General features: G+C 45.0%; 1 protein-coding gene across 1 annotated transcript; it reads right to left on the bottom strand.

The window, feature by feature from the left end:
* Positions 1-38: 38 nt before the first annotated feature.
* fbxo46 (F-box protein 46) lies at positions 39-10,248 on the bottom strand. Its single transcript, XM_038973751.1, has 2 exons — positions 9,845-10,248; positions 39-3,502 (listed from the first exon to the last, which is right to left on the bottom strand). The coding sequence occupies exon 2, from the start codon at positions 3,384-3,386 to the stop codon at positions 1,338-1,340; it is 2,049 nt and encodes a 682-aa protein (XP_038829679.1). The 5' UTR covers positions 3,387-3,502; positions 9,845-10,248; the 3' UTR covers positions 39-1,337.
* Between the last annotated feature and the right edge of the window lie 7,730 nt (positions 10,249-17,978).

Below are 17,978 nucleotides of genomic sequence, written 5' to 3'. Positions count from 1 at the left end.
ACCAACAAGTCATGCAGAAAGAAACATCAGGGGTCATATTCCAGTTTAAATCATTTCTGTTTATTTGAGAAGCACATATTCCCATTAGCATTGTACATCTGAAACCTACAGTGGTCTCCCAATACCCGGTCAGAGGGGTCAAGTGAACAAAGTTCTCTATACTGTATTTGTCAAGGTTTTGCAGATTTAGGGAATGTGAGTGGGACCAGTGGGGTTAAGGCTGGAAGCTGGTGTAGAGAGTTCTATGGTCAGGGTTTCTTTTCACCCGCATTGACACAAAGACTGCCCTCTGCCGACTAGCAGGGAGTTGGGACTAGGAGTTAGTGGGGAGGGAGGGGCAAAATAATAGAGGCGGGAGGGAGAACATAGTCCTCAAAACAGCAAACATTCACTCACACACCAAAAAACAAAAGCATTGATATCAAGCTGTCAAAATCATTGCAAAGCTCTGGTGTCACTTTGTACAAAGTGACAATTTGCCTTCTCTTGCCCCCACACTGTTAAAAAAGTCTCAATCATTAAAGGCCCAGTGCAGTCAAAAACATGATTTCCTGTGTTTTATATGCACAGAGGTTGGAATTATACTGTGCAATTGTGAACATGTGAGTTAAAGCCCTTTTAGTCTAAGAGCTGTTTGAAAATGCCACCTGAAATTTCAGCCTGTTTTGGTGGGATGGATTTTTGGCCTGCCTGGTGACATCACTAGTTAATAGACCAAGAAGAAAGAGTTGAAAACCTCTGCCAGCAACAGCTAGCGCTCAGTTTTCCCCTCCCCAATTCCCCTCCCCAGACAGTCCAAGCAAAAATTCTTGCTTAAGAAAATGCTCTTTGCCAAGATGCTATTTTTTCTTTTTGACCATTTTAATTGAACACAATCACAGTAAGGTACTTAATTGTTACCCAGAAATGATTTGATATTGAGATAAAAACAGCTGCATTGGACCTTTAAAAACTTTCACAGACTCCCTCTGTGATCCAGCCAGTTAGTCCTCAGTGGCTGGGCCTCTGGTCAGTAAGGTTGGGGTCAGCTCCAGTACTGACAGCATGGCTAGGACGTGACTGTCAGTTGACCAATAGGCAGAAACGTTGAGCATCAGGCCTCATGCACACAGAGCACCATACCATACCACGAACATGGGCCCACTCATCAGGTGTCCAGTTTTCACATGTACTAACAACCGAGTAGGGAGCTAGTCGACTGCTAAGAACAAGGTGATAGCGAGCAGAGAGAGCGCTGACAACACAGGAGAGGACCCCAACCCTGGTCTGTAGCATGCCACCAGGTGCAGTGGGTCTAGAGGGAGTAAGAGGGGTGCTGGGACCCAGGAAGGCCCCCTTTACCTCCCGTCCTCCCTCTTAGCGCGGGTCTGCACCAGCTCGCAGGGCTGCAGTACCCAGTTGTTGTCATGCAGCCCCACGCAGCAGCCTGGTGTGTCCTTGTCCGTGCGCCGGCAGCACATCCAATAGGAGCGTCCATAAGGCAGGTCGTGGTGGTAAGGTTTGGGGTGCCAGCGGCAGAGAGACACGTCGCCCCGTTCGTACTGCCGCTTGCACTGCTTGCAGGGATCTTCGCGGTACAGCGGGTCCTGGTTCCAGCGCGAGTCGGTGGCGGGCACACCGTACGTCTCAATCAGAACCTTAAAGTCGTAGCAGGTGCACTTGAGGGCGGCCAGCGAGCGGGTGGGCAGGTAGCTGAAGATGTTGACCATGATGTGGTCGGGCAGTAGCAGCATGTACTGACGAGGCTCCAGCAGCCGCTGGATCTGGAAGCGGATCTCCAGGAAGTGGTGAGAGACGTGGCGGTAGAGACGGCACAGGGAGGGGTCCGAGCAGTCCTCCACGCCGGCCAGGGGGGAGTCCGGCCGGTCAGCAGCATCCACAGCAGGATTGTTGTTATTGGCACAGTCCAAAGAGCACATTCCACTGCCACTGTCCTCGTCAGACCCTCTCTGGGGCTGCAGGAAGAACAGCTGGCCTGGAGGGGGGTCCTCTGAGCCGTCGGCAGGGCTGACCCCACTGGGCATGGCGAAACACACCGTCTCCTCTTGCACATTCTCTGTGCTGTCCTTGCCATAGAACACACACTGGTCCACAGCACCCGTGACCACCACCTCCACGTGGAAGCCAGTCACCCTCTCCCGGGCCACAGGCTTCTTCTCCCCAGAGCCGAGCTCCCGGCTGGGGTCCGGGCTGCTGGAGGCTGGCCGGTCCGTATGGCCCTCCCCATGGGGGTCAGCTTTTGGAGAGCCGGCCAGCAGGAGGCTGGGGTCACGTGACGAGGGGCTGACCAGCTGGTAGAGATCACAGGTGATCTTCTCGTTGGCCCGGGCCCCCGTCTGCCCCCCTCCTCCCCCACAGCTCATGAACATGCAGCAGGGCCGGCCTGCGGGCTCCGACTGCGAGCGAGGATCCAGGCTGGACACCCGGAAGGCTATCCTCACTTCGCCTCGGCCGTGGGTGGGCCCGGCGCTGCCAGAGTCCCCGCTCCGCTCCCTCTCCCTGGGAGAGTCCAGGCCCGACGCGGGCCTCAGTGTGTTCTCCAGGAGTTGATGTTGGGACTCAAAGTGGGCTACGACCTGAGCCACACGCCGCGACTCCTGCTCCTCCTCCTCCTGCTGCTGCTCCTCCTCCTCCAGGGCACCATGCGAGGGGTGTGGGGGGTCAGGGCTCTCTGACAGGAACACCATGGGGCTGGGGTCGGAGACTGTGCCCCGCAGGAGTGTGTGCTCGGGGTCTTCTGGGGCAGTCTGTCCCTGGGCCCCCATGCCCTGAAGGGCCATGGCTGTACGCTGCTCTACCAGGGCCACCATCTCCGCCACGGACAGCAGGTCAGTCTCACTCACGCCGGGGAGGTCCTCTAGGGTGGAGGGCTCTGGGGGCGGGGGGGCGGGAATAACGCTGGCCTGGGCCCGGGCGGGGGGGTCATAGGAGGAGCAGCGGCGCCTACGCTTGGCCTTAGTGCAGTCCGTGGCCCAGTTCCCTTTCACCTTTATGGCGCTGGGTCGAGGCAGGCCCACCCCACTGAACTGGTGGGCCACGAAGAAGGCAATCTTCTCCTTGGTGTTGCCCGGCTTAATGACGTACCAGGTGTCCAGCAGCACCCTCCCATCCTCCATCTGTGTGGCGCCGGGAGGGGTGGAGGGGGCCTGCGGTGCCGATGCCGGGTCGGCGTCTGGGGGAGTGTTCTCGGAGCCGGCATCCTCCTCCTCCTGGCCATCCACGCCTCCCCCGGCCTCCAGCGACGTGCGCCCCGCAGTGTCAGCCTTGCAGAGGGAGGGGGCTGCCCCACTGCCCCCCGTACCCGTACTTCGGGGCTTGTTCTGGGAGTAGGTGCCAAAGGGGCGTGGGCACCACAGTCGGATGTGGGAGAAGGTATCTCGGTCCATCACGGGCCAGAGGGAAGCATATCAGCGGCGTCTAGGCTGGGCATCTGCTGTGCACCACACCACTCATTCTCTCTGTGCAAGCCAGCAGGCACCGTCACAGGAAGAGGGCATACAATCTGTAGGGAGAGAGAGGAGTATTACAACATTAACCATCATAGGTCATCTAGCCGGGGGAGACAAACATGAGTAATGTCATTTCATCAAATGTTATTACATTACGCATCTAAAAATCTAATTTGAGGGCCAATTTCTTTCCATGTTGCATTAGTACTAAATACCTAAGTCACCTAGTCTAATTCTGTGATATGCTGATACAGAAGCAACCTCTATGGAAGGGTGTGAGACACTCACTGGATCAAATTTCACACCTTCTAGCCATTCATTACAGCAAGAGTACAGCAAGTCAGCTTCTAGCCTCTTGGTGGTTCAGAAACCAAGTCGCAGTGTACAAGGAAGTCAGGAGGACTCGTGCTTTCAGACAGCCTCAACAGCTAAACTCAATTAGTCAATTATCTCGCCTTGAACGCTCTCAATCTAATTAAAGGCTTCCATTTCGGGGTCTTGTGTCTGGGGCAGATGAAGGGAGGAATAAAACAGCAAATGGATTCCCATCCTGACACTTCAAAAGAGGACCTGCCTAATAGGAGGTGAGGAAGAACAAGGAAAGCATATGCCTAGTCTATTTTTAGAAGGGGAGAGTAGTGGAATTGATATTGCATGCCAGGCAGAGTCTAAAGGATCTTGCCTGCGGCCTGCAGGAAAACCATTTACCCGGGGTGCCCGTGCCATTTCATGTTACCCTGCCAAAAATGTGACACTGGGTGCTTAAGAGGAACAAGTGGTGCGGAACTGTTTCAACAAGACCTTTAGACCTCTATGTTGATAAATGTGTCTGTTTTTCTTATTATGTATATTGTATGTGTTTGATGTATTTATGCAGGGCTCATCTGTAAAAGAGACTCTAGTCTCAGCAGGACTTCCCTGTCCCCCAAAAAATAATATCACACACACTGTATATAAAATGTATGAAACATCTCGTAACAAAGAACTGAACAAGCCCCACTCCTTCCATCTCGTGATTACAAACAAGTTGAGAAAGACACCACTAGTGTTACACTATTGTTTGGCCCCTGAGGTGACTCTTACCAGCCAAACGTAGGCGAGATATAGGCCTATCTATACTTGTGGCCAGTTGAAAGCATGAGAACGTGTACCTTCGGCTGGAGAGGAATGTCTACACTGAGTAGTCTGCTGCTCAGGCTGTGTGTGTGTGTGTGTGTGTGTGTGTGTGTGTGTGTGTGTGTGTGTGTGTGCGTCAGAGGACAGAACTACTCCTGGGTTGGTTAAGGGCTTTATAAATCACACAGCTCCAGCTAAGAGCCTGCAGATTACACCCTGTATGAAGTACATCCCAGGGCCACCACCCCACTCCGTTTTTATCCCCCCACATAAAAGTATTTGTTGGCGTAACAGGGACAGTGAGTGTCAGTCTGTTTGTCCATCTTTGTAACAAACACTGGCACTTCCTGAAGCAGACAGTGAGTGGCAGATTTGGCTCCAGTCAGATTCCCTCTCTATTGACCAGTGTCTACTATTTTGAGCCACCAACATTGCTTCAGAAGATGGAGAGATGGAGGGGGACGGCAGTCGCACTACCAGTCACCCAGAAGCTGGAGTCAGTGGCTATAATCAATCCTGTCGTCATCGCTGTCAATAAATAGGCTATCCCACAATATCCCCTGCAATTTATTTAGGAAGCAAGGCGGCTGATGAACAGGTGGTAGTAAAATGCTACAATGGTAATAAACAGCATGCAGTATGCGGTTCTATTCTATCACGTGTTTCCATACCAGCTGAAACAAAGCTGAACTCTGCAGGGAGATACCATCTAATACAAGCAGTATGTTTAAAGACATCTATACTGGCTTAATAACAGGTAATACAGGTAATGAGTAATAGCCTGAACGATGACAGAGTACACAAAATGAGGACATGAGAGTAGTAGACCGTTTATCGAATCAAAGTGATATCCATGGACCAAAACACGGCCGAGACTTTGACGAAAATCTGTATTCCCCGACAGCTGATAAAAACTGCATTATCATTGCACAGATTTTTCCCTCTCATTTGAAACAATTCCTGCAAATTAAGGCTGGTTTTAAGCTTTTTTTGCCTAATCCTCCAAATCCTGTCCATGCCAAGCAGCAGTACAGAAATAGCTGAGTGCCGTGCCAGAGGCTCGTCTCTCACTGGCTCCCCAAGTTGTCTGACCGACCGCTGAACTACACACACACCAATGCAGGAGGATTCACTCCTCCATTATGTAGTCATCAAACAATCCAGAGGCTTTCTGCTGGAGCATGTTCAGCATGCTCCACATCATAACAGAATGCTCCAGATTTAACAGGGAATGTATGGAAACAAAACAACGGTTGTCAAATGACATAGAATACATTTCAATTCCACAACTTGCGTTTCTATCTGCGCCCACTAAAATACCACCGTTAGAATAGTCTCAGGCATTGAAGGAATGTTTAACACGACATCATTCCTATTCTATCACAGAAAATATATAATACTGAGAAGAAACCGTTTAGGCACACTAAGCAGGGAATGACCTTTCAGGAAAAAACACTTGTTAAACAAAAATCCTAATTCCAGGCTTTCCTCAGATAATTCAGACAGGCCTCTCGTTCGCCTCTAGCGATATCCTCCCTCTCCCTTTCAGAGGCTTTGAGAATGGTGGACTATGCAGAGGTGATAAATTACTCCAGCCACTGGCCCTCGCCTTGGCTGCGCCTGCAGGGACAATACAGCAGTAGCCTGGGCCAAGGTGAGGCTGATGATGCTCGTCTACAAGAATAATGGACTCCACCCATCCCTGATAAAAATGAACCCAGAGTGCCTTTGTCATGAGGGTTAGGCAGACAAGCTGGCTATAGAAGTGTTTGGTCTGTCAGCTGTGCTTCTCTGGCAGTGAACAGCACCGTGCTGACCTGCAATGGATATCGATGCACTCCTTTTAAACTATAGCTTTTCATCAGGTTGTTTCTTTCCACCATTTGGCTTCAATCAAAAGAGTTCATCATCAACCCCCTTACTCAAATAGTGTTGGTTGTAAGGGCCAGGACAGTGGTCGCCAAAATGGTGAATTGTAGTTTCTCTGTAAACATTAGGCATTTAGGCTGACCCAAGCGTCAATGGATGATCCCTGGAATTTAACTATTGAATATAGACCTACATGTGAAGATGAATCATGAAGATGCCCAAAGCTTGTTTCAATGCCCCATTGCGCCACTACTCCCGATTCTAGTACCAAAGATAAAAATGTATAGGCCTAGTTCTCAGTTGAACAACATATGTGCTTTTCCTGTAATTCAATTACTTCTTTCGACTTTGAGAAAATAAGAGCATTTCAATGTAAAACGGACCCTTGAGCGCCACCAGGACAATAGGATGATGTTAAATATGGTGTCTAATGAAAGCTACAGTAAGCATCTATATTTAAGAAATCAAGGCATAGGATATTTTATATCCTAAATATTAGGACTAAGCAAAGGCTTTGATCTCTATTCAAACAGATGGAAAAGGGGCCTTAGAAAACATTTACCAGAAAAAGTCTCAAGAGGTATCAGTAACACATCAAAACACAATCATATTGATGTGAAGACCCCTGCCAGCTAATATCAACACACACACATTGCCCTGTGCCTTAATTATCAAAAACCCACATACCTAAGATATTTTACAATTTCTCTCCTCATGAGGAGGGAGGATAATGATAGTTCACAAAAGTAACAAGTAAAGGTAGACCTACATATTAGTGATTTTACTAATATCTATTTGGTTATGAATTATTAAGTGATTAAAAACACACAATTATTTTACATATTACTGCAATTGAATTGGCAACAATGGGAAATCATAGTCACAAACCACTGTTGGGTCACCTGCTACAGTCCTTCCTTCCACAACTCACAACGGTTTTCTTTCTCTTTCTACCATTTGGTGGTCAAAGCAAGTGTGACTACAGCCTGGACAAGCCCTCTCCATCTCCCTCCAGTTAATGTCACCTCTCCCGGCTACCTACTGACACCTACCCATGAGCCCCCGCTCTTTCCATTTACTGTAATCAGCTTCCTTACTCACTGAGCACCAACCGACATCGGACGTCCATGGACGTTGAAAAGTATTCGAAATTTGGTCAGTCCCCCCTGGCCTTGATTTCAACCTCCAAAGATGTTGATTTTTGGTCCGGTCCAGACCGGCCTTGATTTGACCCAAAACAGACATCCATGATTGGTTCAGATTTTTTAATTTTTTATTAAAGTATAGTTCAGTACAGTAGAATAGAGTTCAGTACAGTACACAGTAAAGCACACAAGTTGAGTACACTAATTTACTGTACTCTACTGAACTACCCTTGCGCTTTCCATGACAGACTGGACCAGGTGAAAGCTATGATCCCTTATTGATGTCACTTGTTAAATCCACTTCAATCAGTGTAGATGAATTGGGAAGAGACAGGTTAAATAAGCATTTTTAAGTCTTGAGACATGGTTTCTGTATGTGTGCCATTCAGAGTGTGAATGGGCAGGACAAAAATATTGAAGTGCCTTTGAACGGGGTATGGTAGTAAGTGCCAGGCGCACCGGTTGGTGTCAAGAACTGCAACGCTGCTGGGTTTTTCACGCTCAACAGTTTCTCGTGTGTATCAGAAATGGTCTACCACCCAAAGGACATCCAGCCAACTTGACACGACTGTGGGAAACATTGGCGTCAACATAGGCCAGCATCCCTTCGGAATGCTTTTGACAACTTGTAGAGCCCATGACCCGACAAATTGAAGCTGTTCTGAGGAAAAAAGGGGAAACAGACATCTATGACTGATTCAGATTTGGTCCAGTCCAAACAAATTTGGTCTTGAGGTGTCACTACAGACACCCTGGTTCGATTCCAGGCTGTATCACAACCGGCCGTGATTGGGAGTCCCATAGGGCGGCACACAATTTCCCCAGCGTCGTCCGGGTTTGGCCGTCATTGTAAATAAGAATTTATTCTTAACTGACTTGTCTAGTTAAATAAAGGTTACATTTTTTATATAAAAAAATATTTAAAAAATAGCCAGTGTGTAGAATAATACCAAAATATGCAGAGGTCTATATTGCATATTTCTACATTTGTGTGCCTATTTAAGATACACTTTAATATCCTTTAATATCCATAATTATGCATTTATTTCTGCATAGTACAGATCAGTGACCCATGATGAAATTCTGTCACCAGCTGTAAATCCACATCACATACTGTAGTTCAATAAACAAAATAGATGTTTTCAACGTCAAGGTGTCATAGCTGACACCCCATTGTTTCTGCAGACAAAATAGAATCTTAATTCAGAGTAGATTTTTTTATTTAACCAGGTAGGCAAGTTGAAAACAAGTTCTCATTTACAATTGCGACCTGGCCAGATATTTACCACAGTGTTTGGAAAACATGGTCACCTAGCCAATACTGAATCAAGAAGCTGAAAATCAAACAAACGAAACAGAGAAACGTTACTGCACTGAGGAAGTACAGGTGACATGGACTCTAGCTATAAACAAAGCACCATCAGAATTTAACGGAACATTTCCATTAGGTTGTAACTTACAGGTGGTCTACATGGGTAACCATGAGTAAGTAGCCAATGACTAATTATTGACATCCCCATATGTGTTTATTCAGTTGTCTAACAATGATCAACCAAACAGTCAGTTGAAATGACCAAAAATATGATACAAATGTAACAATAATTGCGCAATCTAGCTAACTTAGTTACATAGCTAGCTAGGAATAGGACGAAACAGAAATCCTGGCTGTGGTTTAACCAGATGGTTTAGTTATTCTTATAACTAGTTAACTTCCGTGGTTAACTAGCTAACTAATGTTAGCTTACATTAGGTTAGTTATATGCTAATCAATTATGCTAACTAGCAACTACCTGACGTGCAGGCCCCAAAGAAGTAAACACTAACGTCAGCTGGCTAATGTTAGCTAGGTAGCTAACACAACTAGCTAACTAGGTACAGTAACGTTAGCTAACCAACTTAATTTCCTAGCTGCTAGTTAGCTTAACGTTACCAATTTATCTAAGTTAGCCTAGTTGGCTAGCCAGCTAACATTAAGTTAGTTAGCGCGTTATAGCCCAAGACGCCAACAACAATCTCGTTGTTACATGGTTACAAACACTCGCTATGGTGCGGCTAACTGATAGGCACCACATCTGTCTTTGAAGTAAAAATTAAAATCAGTTAGCCAACTACGTTAAGGGTTGTATCGTGTAACATTGTGTGCTGGCTAGGCTGCCAAACAAAATTGCAATGGAACCCATATTGTGTGTTGCTGGCTAACGACATTGAAATGCAGCTAAGAATTGCTAACGTAAAGTGCAATTGTTCATGTTTTCGTCATCTTACCTGTAGATCCGCAAGCTCTTGACCTGCAACAGTGCGGATGACAGCACTAGCAAGTCACCCCGTCGTAGGCCCGTTTTCCTCTCAACAACCGACCGAGGAATCCGTTTGAGCAAGGATGGGGGTGCAGGTGACTCGGGTTATCTTTTAGCGTTACGTGTCCACGTAGCTAACGTTAGCTATCTGCAGAATATAGTACTTACTTTCTAATATCAACCTAATGTTAACATCGAAGCCTACTGTCCGTTTTTCGATTGTACACAACCTGTACTGATCCTGAGCCTGTTTCACACTCTTCCTCGTTCATCTGGCTACCTTTTTAGAACTGACACAGGCTGGCCTTTACGGTACATTCTCTGACCAACCAAAATAATCGGAATCAGAACATCCGTGGAGAGGAAGGCCATCTTGTTGACAGGCAGCTGCACAAGGCCCACAGCCAATAGCAAGGCAGAGTCGATGGCGTGCCCATATATGGCATATATGGCCCAATCCCCCCTCTTAGCTCTCACCCCTCCCAATCTCGCTCTCTCTCTCAATTCAATTAAAAGGGCTTTATTGGCATGGGAAACGTATGTGTACATTGCCAAAGCAAGTGAAATAGATAATAACACTCACAAGTTTCAAAGGAATAGACATTTCAAATGGCATATTATGGCAATGTACAGTGTTATAATGATGTGACAATAGTTAAAGTACAAAAGGGAAAATAAATAAACATAAATATGGGTTGTATTTACAATGGTGTTTGTTCTTCATTGGTTGCCCTTTTCTTGTGGCAACCGGTCACAAATATTGCTGCTATGATGGCACACTGTGTTAGTTCACCCAATAGATATGGGAGTTTATCAAAATTTGATTTGTTTTGAAATTCTTTGTGGGTCTGTCTAATCTGAGGGAAATATGTCTCTAATATGGTCATACATTTTGGCAGGAGGTTAGGAAGTGCAGCTCAGTTTCCACCTCATTTTGTGGACATCGTGCACATAGCCTCTCTCTCTCTCTCTCTCTCTCTGACACACACACACACACACACACACACACACACACACACACACACACACACACACACACACACACACACACACACACACACACACAATGCTGCCGTAGATCCAATTTACAGTCATCAGCATTCAATACAACATGCTAGCAAATTGCAATACAACAAATGCAAGCATCATAAGTTGCACCTGCTATTCACTAAGCAAAACAAGTTGACATGACAAAATGTAATGTCAACTAAAAAACTGTTTGCAATGAGAATGCAGAATAGCCTACTATGGAATGATGTCAGATATATGGCATTACAGTTTTATTACTATATATACACACATGAAGGAAAAAGTAAGGAACCCTCAATGTGTCCCAGGTACATGTATATCATTATCCCAACATAATTATCTGCATCTCTGAGCTTTTTAGAAAGTCCACTGAGAAAACTAAACTAAAGCACAGGTCTAGCTTTACATCATACATGATTTAGGACTGGTAAACAAATTAAACTTTTCTCCCACTGTATTTACAGTTTGAAGGAAACCATCAGCAATGCCACTTTGTTTTCCCCTGATCGAAACAATGTGTGAACTTTCTCTCAACATAACTGTATACACTGACGGATGACATTTGTATCTAAGGTTTTGCAATAAAGAGCTCAGGATGACGTACTATCAGTGTACAAAGAGTAGAAGATTGTTATAAGTCCTGTACATGTATTTGGAGATTTGATCATTGCTTGAGATTTGACAACAAAATACTAAATGCTTTTAAGTGATTTATAATAAAAACTGTAAGAAACTAATATGCCAAGATTTTATACAGCCTCTTCTTCAAATGTAAACTCTCCTTCCAGAATCACATCAAACATCTCCAATCCAAAGTTAAATCTAGAATTGGCTTCCTATTTCGCAACAAAGCATCCTTCACTCATGCTGCCAAACATACCCTCGTAAAACTGACCATCCTACCGATCCTCGACTTCGTCGATGTCATTTACAAAATAGCCTCCAATACCCTACTCAATAAATTGGATGCAGTCTATCACAGTGCCATCCGTTTTGTCACCAAAGCCCCATATACTACCCACCATTGCGACCTGTACGCTCTCGTTGGCTGGCCCTCGCTTCATACTCGTCGCCAAACCCACTGGCTCCAGGTCATCTACAAGACTCTGCTAGGTAAAGTCCCCCCTTATCTCAGCTCGCTGGTCACCATAGCAGCACCCACCTGTAGCACGCGCTCCAGCAGGTATATCTCTATGGTCACCCCCAAAACCAATTCCTCCTTTGGCTGCCTCTCCTTCCAGTTCTCTGCTGCCAATGACTGGAACAAACTACTAAAATCTCTGAAGCTGGAAACACTTATCTCCCTCACTAGCTTTAAGCACCAGCTTTCAGAGCAGCTCACAGATTACTGCACCTGTACATAGCCCATCTATAATTTAGTCCAAACAACTACCTCTTCCCCTACTGTATTTATTTATTTATTCTGCTCCTTTGCACCCCATTATTTATATTTCTACTTTGCACATTCTTCCACTGCAAATCTACCATTCCAGTGTTTTACTTGCTATATTGTATTTACTTCGCCACAATGGCCCTTTTTTGCCTTTACCTCCCTTATCTCACCTCATTTGCTCACATTGTATATAGACTTATTTTTCTACTGTATTATTGACTGTATGTTTGTTTTACTCCATGTGTAACTCTGTGTTGTTGTATGTGTCGAACTGCTTTGCTTTATCTTGGTCAGGTCGCAATTGTAAATGAGAACTTGTTCTCAACTTGCCTACCTGGTTAAATAAAGGTGAAATAAAAAAATAATTAAAAAATGCATGATGGCCATGCATGCAAATGGTAGCACAGGTGGGTTTGTGTGTAGAAGGAGCTTAGAGCAGCTGATACTGCCCAGCAGAGGGCCAGACGGAACTGCTGAGTGTAGGGCTCCATGCATGAGTGCGCACTCACTTGTGTACACCAGCTTCAAACAGCTTGAAAATACAATATTTTTTGGTTATGGAAAATATATTTCACAGCAGTTTAGATGGTACAAGGATTCTATACACTATACTTGCTTGTTTTGTCACATAAACGGAAATTAAGCAAAATATTAGAATTTTATTAAACAGAAAATGGCGGAGTGATTTCAGTATAGTGCGTCTTCAATACTTTTCAATTGTTTTCAAATGGCTTTATGGTCCCCACCACACCACAGTGTACAACGTTTGCATACATATTCCCCAAAAAACTATCAATGGTTCTGTAACATTATTGTCATGTTTTTTTCATTGCACAAACATGACCCAATGTAGGCAACAGAGGAGCACAGCTGGTGGAACATGCCAAGTTTGTAGCATACAGTCAAAAGCTAAGCTATCTAATCATGGCATGGGGTTGTTTAATGACAGGCATTTATTTGTTTAAAATCTGTCACTTGATGATTTCATTTCAGAGAGACAAATAATAAATAAAAACATTTTGCAAAATGCTATATCCGCCTCACTCTCAGAGAAGTAGTACTGCTAGATTTAGGGTTTTACACAGTCAAATGGAACAAATAACTACATTTTTTATAAGAACTGTACAAATGATACATTTGTGACATCAATATAATTGTTTTAATTTTTTAATATAATTAAATACAGTAGTATGATATCTGTATGTAAAACATTTACATTTGACATTTTAGTCATTTAGCAGATAATTTTATACCGGAAACGAACATTCCATTCCAGCTAAACATTCCATTCCAGTATTTACATCAAATACAGGTATATTGAGGTATTTTGGAATTCAGACACAAAATACATTTGCAACTACAGTACATGCCTTCACTATAACAACATTCTCAGTAACCGTAACAAAACATGTTTTACTTGCTAAGACTGATATGTAGTTGTTTATCTACCTCTGTTAAATGCACTGACTGTAAGTCACTCTGAATAAAAGTGCCTGCTAAAAGACCAAAATGCAAATGTAAAAGATAAAAATGGCAAAGCACACTGGGTATTATTATTGGCCTTGTTTCATAGGCTTATTAGAATAGTATCCAGCATATCTTGCAAGTGTTCATTGGGGTGGGGTGGGGGGGTTGAGGAGTACAGGAGTAATAAAGGCCTAGTTCACAAATCTTGTTTTGTAATTATGTTTTATTTTTTAGGGAGTGCTGCATCACCCTCAGCACCCCTACTTCCCGTGGCTATGTTTGCAGAAGGTTTCATGGACAAATGTGCCTTTGTCTGAAGGAGAATATTGTTGAGCTATTGCATTACTTGGCTGCTGTGTAGGAATTTCCTATGTTTATCCCAAAAGATACTCAGCATCAGCAGTCGAGGTGCGTAGGTAAAATCCCTGGGGAAGCCAAGCCAGGGAAAAAATGCCCTATTACAACCTATGTGTTGTGATAATAGAGTACCACAGTATGAGTCATAATACCTATTAAACCTAAAGGTCAAACAGGGAAATGGTTCCAGTCGTTTTTCCATCATTCATTTTTCAATTTTAGAAACACTTAAAAGAAGGGAATAAGGGCTGTGTTTCGTGTAGGCTTACCCTGGCGTGATGTTTTGAAAACCATGTAAATCTCTCAAGGACAAGGTGATTTTTATCAATATACTGTATATTTGCCTGTATTTACCCCCCAAAAATGAAATGTTACTTAGTGGCTTTCATAAAGAACTACAAATGCCATGATGATCTGGATGAGACTGCCAAATCGAGGCAAAGGTAAGAATATGTTCCGGGATTCTTCCGATGGCATTGAGGACTACACCACATCAGTCACTGGCTTTATCAATAAGTGCATCGAGGACGTCATCCACACAGTGACCGTACGTACATACCCCAACCAAAAGCCATGGATTACAGGCAACATTCACACTGAGCTAAAGGGTAGAGCTGCCGCTTTCAAGGAGTGGGACTCTAACCCTGAAGCTTATAAAATATCCCACTATGCCCTCTGACGAACCATCAAACAGGCACAGTGTTAATACAGGTATTAGATTGAATCGTACTACACCGGCTCCGACTCTCATCGGTTGTGGAGCTGAGAGCTGCCCAGTGACACGAGCCTATCAGATTAGCTAAATAACTTCTATGCTCACTAATAGGCAAGTAATACTGAAACATGCATGAAAGCATCAACTGTTCCGGACGACTATGTGATCACGCACGCCACAGCAAATGTGAGTAAGACCTTTAAACAGGTCAACATTCACAAGGCAGCAGGACCAGACGGATTACCAGGACGTGTACTCTGAGCATGCGCTGACCAACTGGCAAGTGTCTTCACTGACATTTTCAACCTCTCCATGTCTGAGTCTGTAATACCAACATGTTTCAAGCAGACCACCATAGTCCCTGTGCCCAAGAACACTAAGGTAACCTGCCTAAATGACTACCGACCCGTAGCACTCACAAATGTAGCCATGAAATGTTTTGAAACGCTGGTCATGGCTCACATCAACACCATTATCCCAGAAACCCTAGACCCACTCCAATTTGCATACCACACCAACAGATCCACAGATGATGCAATCCTTATTGCACTCCACACTGCCCTTTCACACCTGGACAAAAGGAACACCTATGTGAGAATGCTATTCATTGACTACAGCTCAGCGTTCAACACCATAGTGCCCTCAAAGCTCATCACTAAGCTAAGGACCCTGGGACTAAACACCTCCCTCTGCAATTGGATCCTGGACTTCCTGACGGGCCGCCTCCAGGTGGTAAGGGTAGGTAACAACACATCCGCCACGCTGATCCTCAACACGGGGGCCCCTCAGGGGTGCATGCTCAGTCCCCTCCTGTACTCCCTGTTCACTCATGACTGCACGGCCAGGCACGACTCCAACATCATCATTAATGATGAGACAGCCTATAGGGAGGAGGTCAGAGACATGACCGTGTGGTGCAAGGATAACAACCTCTCCCTCAACGTGATCAAGACAAAGGAGATGATTACAGGAAAAGGAGGACCGAGCACGCCCCCATTCTCATCAACGGGGCTGTAGTGGAGCAGGTTGAGAGCTTCAAGTTCCTTGGCGTCCACATCACCAACAAACTAACATGGTCCACACACACCAAGACAGTCGTGAAGAGGGTACGACAAAACCTATTCCCCCTCAGGAGACTGAAAAGATTTGGCATGGGTCCTCAGATCCTAAAAAGGTTTTACAGCTGCACCATCGAGAGCATCCTGATGGGTTGCATCACTGCCTGGTATGGCAACTGCTCAGCCTCCGACCGCAATGCACTACAGATCGTAGTGTGTACGGCCCAGTACATCACCAGGGCTAAGCTTCCTGCCATCTAGGTCATCTATACCAGGCGGTGTCAGAGGAAGGCCCTAAAAATTGTCAAAGACTCCAGCCACCCTAGTCATAGACTGTTCTCTCTGCTACCGCAAGGCAAGCGGTACCGGAGTGCCAAGTCGAGGTCCAAGAGGCTTCTAAACAGCTTCTACCCCCAAGCAATAAGACTCCTGAACAGCTAATCTAAGGGCTACCCAGACCCCTCTTTTACGCTGCTGCTACTCTCTGTTTATTATCTATGCATAGTCACTTTAACTCTACCTACATGTACATATTACCTCAATTACCTCGACTAATCGGTGCTCCACACACATTGACTCTGTACCGGTACCCCCTGTATATATACTTTTATTTTCTATCTATTTTTTACTGAACACTTATTTTTATTTTTTTCTTAACTTCATAAAGCATTGTTGCTTAATTAAGGGCTTGTAAGTAAGCATTTCACTGTAAGGTGAAATACCTGTTGTATTCGGCGCATGTGACAAATACAATTTGATTTGGTATGGATAATTAGGTAAAACCACATGTCCAATCGCTATCTCTGTCCATGGCCATTCTAGGAAAGGGTCAATTTGAGCTAGCCAGCCACCGTAGGACAACACCACAACAATATGCAACAATTCAAGATTTTTTCTGTCAATGATGTTTGTCTTTATTGTGATGTAATTGGTTTGAAGCCAAATCCAAACTGTATTCCCTTGACACTTTCTTTGGTGCTCCAGGACCATCAGGACCATCAGTTTAGTTCAATGCTGATTGGCTATTATTGTAAAAAAAAAAAAAAAAAAAAAGATCAAGGGTGGTCGCTACAGTGTTGCCAACTTAGCGACATTGTCGCTATATTTAGCGAGTATTCAGACCCCTCTAGCGACACATTTTCAAACTATCAACTAGCGACAAATCTAGCGACTTTTTCTGGTGTTATTGGAGACTTTTGGAGACTCTGATGTGAAAGCACGTATCGTTCTTACTCTTCTCAACGAGCAGCGGGTGCTGCCGTGGGCCCCACCCCCGTCCCAAAGCACTCACAGGCGGCCCAGTCCTCGCGCAGCAGTCCCTCCCAGCTGCAGTCAGAGCAGGAGATGTTCACCCCTCCACGTCCAGTCTGCAAATTAATCGCGCATGCGGGAAGCCGCCGCTGGCTGATCCTGCCCTGGCTTACATTCAGGACGGGATGTAAATGTAAAATGTTCTTTGTCTAAAATAAATCACTGCATTTGACTCACACAGCCTCAGTCACTTACTCACCTTGTCCACTGTGTGTGTGCCTCACTGTGACATAAGCTAAACATCTAGCTGGCTAGCTAAATCATGTCGCAGTCTAAACTGTACACTCAAAAATACAGAAAGGAGTGGGAATCAAACCCTGAATTCAAAGGCTGGTTGAAGCCGTTTATTGGAGATGATACACGGGCATACTGCCTGTATTGTAAGGATGATTTCTACGCCAAACTTAGTGATGTAAAAAAAACACGACAACTCAAAAATATAGTCAAAAGGCAAAGCCTTATAACAGTTCCACCCAAAACAAGCTGCCATTTATGTTTTAAAAAATGTACTCTGCAAAAAAGGCTGAGGCCACCATGGCATTAGCTATCGCTGAACACTGTTCCATGCTGGCATGTGATCACATTGGAGAAGCATGTAGAGCTGCTTTCTCAGACTCCACTGCTGCTACCCACTTCAAAATGCACAGGACAAAGTGCACAGAAATGATTAATGGTGTTCTAGCACCATACTTTCTGAAAAAGTTGGTCGCAGATGTGGGTGACCAGCATTTCAGCCTCCTCCTCTCATTTGTAGTTCCAAACATATTTAGGG

The sequence above is a fragment of the Salvelinus namaycush genome, chromosome 34, assembly GCF_016432855.1.
Source record: "Salvelinus namaycush isolate Seneca chromosome 34, SaNama_1.0, whole genome shotgun sequence".
Lineage (NCBI taxonomy): Eukaryota > Metazoa > Chordata > Actinopteri > Salmoniformes > Salmonidae > Salvelinus > Salvelinus namaycush.
This window is presented reverse-complemented; position numbering and strand designations above follow the sequence as displayed.

What these genes read in the sequence shown, in the direction of transcription:
- fbxo46 (XM_038973751.1), bottom strand. Translation starts at nt 3,386, where the DNA reads ATGGACCGAGATACCTTCTCCCACATCCGACTGTGGTGCCCACGCCCC.